At 56.2% G+C, this 1,550-nt stretch overlaps 1 protein-coding gene across 1 annotated transcript in view; it reads left to right on the top strand.

Annotated features, from left to right (window-relative positions):
• Positions 1–306, top strand: part of LOC114073119 (feather beta keratin-like) — a gene marked incomplete at its 5' end in the record, with an annotated part of 1,253 nt that extends 947 nt beyond the window's left edge. The window contains one exon of the mRNA XM_027910909.1: positions 3–306. Within this exon, the coding sequence (XP_027766710.1) occupies positions 3–306 (304 nt within the window). The remainder of the gene's footprint in view (positions 1–2) is intronic.
• Positions 307–1,550: the final 1,244 nt, after the last annotated feature.

The raw sequence follows: 1,550 nt of genomic DNA on the forward strand, positions 1-1,550 counted from the left end.
GCACCCACCCCGCTGGCCAACAGCTGCAACCAGCCCTGTGTCACCCAGTGCCAGGACTCCACCGTCCTCATCCAGCCCTCCCCCGTGCGCGTCACCCTGCCAGGGCCCATCATGACCTCCTTCCCCCAGAGCTCCGCCGTCGGATCCAGCGCAGGGGCTGCCCTGGGCACGGAGCTCAATGCCCAGGGAGAGCCCATCTCCGGCGCCTTTGGGGCCTTTGGCTACGGCCTCGGCTCTGCCCGTGCCTTTGGCTACGGCCTGGGAGGCCTGGGCTGCTACGGCACCAGGGGCTGCTCCACCTGTTGAGGGTCCTCCACAACACCCCTCACACCACCAGCTCGTGGCCCTGGGTAATCTAATACAACCAAACGAGCTCAACACATGATCGCTCTACTTCCACCTCACACCGGATCCCTTCTAGTTTTTTTCTGCCTTTTCACTCTGGTGTCTCAATAAAGTTCTCCTGCAGCACACATTCAGATCACTCCTTGCCTTTTTTATTTCCCATGGGCTTACATCCTCACTCACCACAATGCCGGGGATCAACGGGCTCCTGGGCAGTTGGGCAAGAGCCACAACCCCTTTGTCAGTAAATCCCCCCCCAGCACTAACACACACACTGCACAGCCTGGGGCCCTTCCAGAACGGGGCACAAACCCAGCACCTGCTGCACCAAAGGCTTCCCCACAACAATGCTCTCCTGCACTGCCTCTGCCAAAGTCTCTCTGGGCCAGCACACACCACACAAACTCTCTCACCCAGCAAGATTTTTAAACCCTCCCACCAAACAGGGTCCCAAAATCCTCCAGTTTGGAAGGAACTCTGGAGAGCAAGTGCTTCAGCTCCCCGTTATAGCAAGACCAGCAAAAGCAGAATTCCCAGTGCCATGGCCACTTCAGTTTTACATCTCCAGGGACACAGATCCCACCTCCATCTGTGTACACCCTCACACTCTAAATCCCTGACTTCCTTAACAAAGGTATTCCACCTGGGTTCACTCTGGAGGGGCAGTGCAGGGGCAGGGACTGATCTGATCTCTCTCAGGACCAGGGACAGCACTCGAGGGAACAGCTGGAGTTGAGGCAGGATAGGTTTAGGCTGGAGAGCAGAAAAAAGGGTTTACCCTTGGTGAAGGTGGTTGAGGACTGGAACAGGCTCCCCAGGACAGTGGGCACAGCACCAATCCTGTCTGAGATCAAGAAGGGTTTAGAAAATGCTCTCAGAGCCATGGTGGGTTTGCTGGGGCGTCCTGTGCCAGGGCTGGGAATTAGACTCAGTGATCCTCATGAGTCCCTTTCAATTAATGATATTCCATGATTCTGAAACCTAAATATGAAAGATCATTGAGTCCAACCATTCCCCAGCACAGCCAAAGCCACCACTTCACCCCTGTCCCCAAGTGCCACAACTACAGGGCTTTTCCAGCCCTCCAGGGATGGTGACTCCACCACTGCCCTGGGCAGCCTGTGCCAAGAACTGACAACCCTTCAGGCCAGGACATTTGCCTATGTTGGCAATTCCACCTCCCCTGGGGCAACTTGAGCCATTTC

Source organism: Empidonax traillii, unplaced genomic scaffold (assembly GCF_003031625.1).
Source record: "Empidonax traillii isolate 1590-97213 ecotype Southwest subspecies unplaced genomic scaffold, ASM303162v1 scaffold5391:size8451, whole genome shotgun sequence".
NCBI lineage: Eukaryota > Metazoa > Chordata > Aves > Passeriformes > Tyrannidae > Empidonax > Empidonax traillii.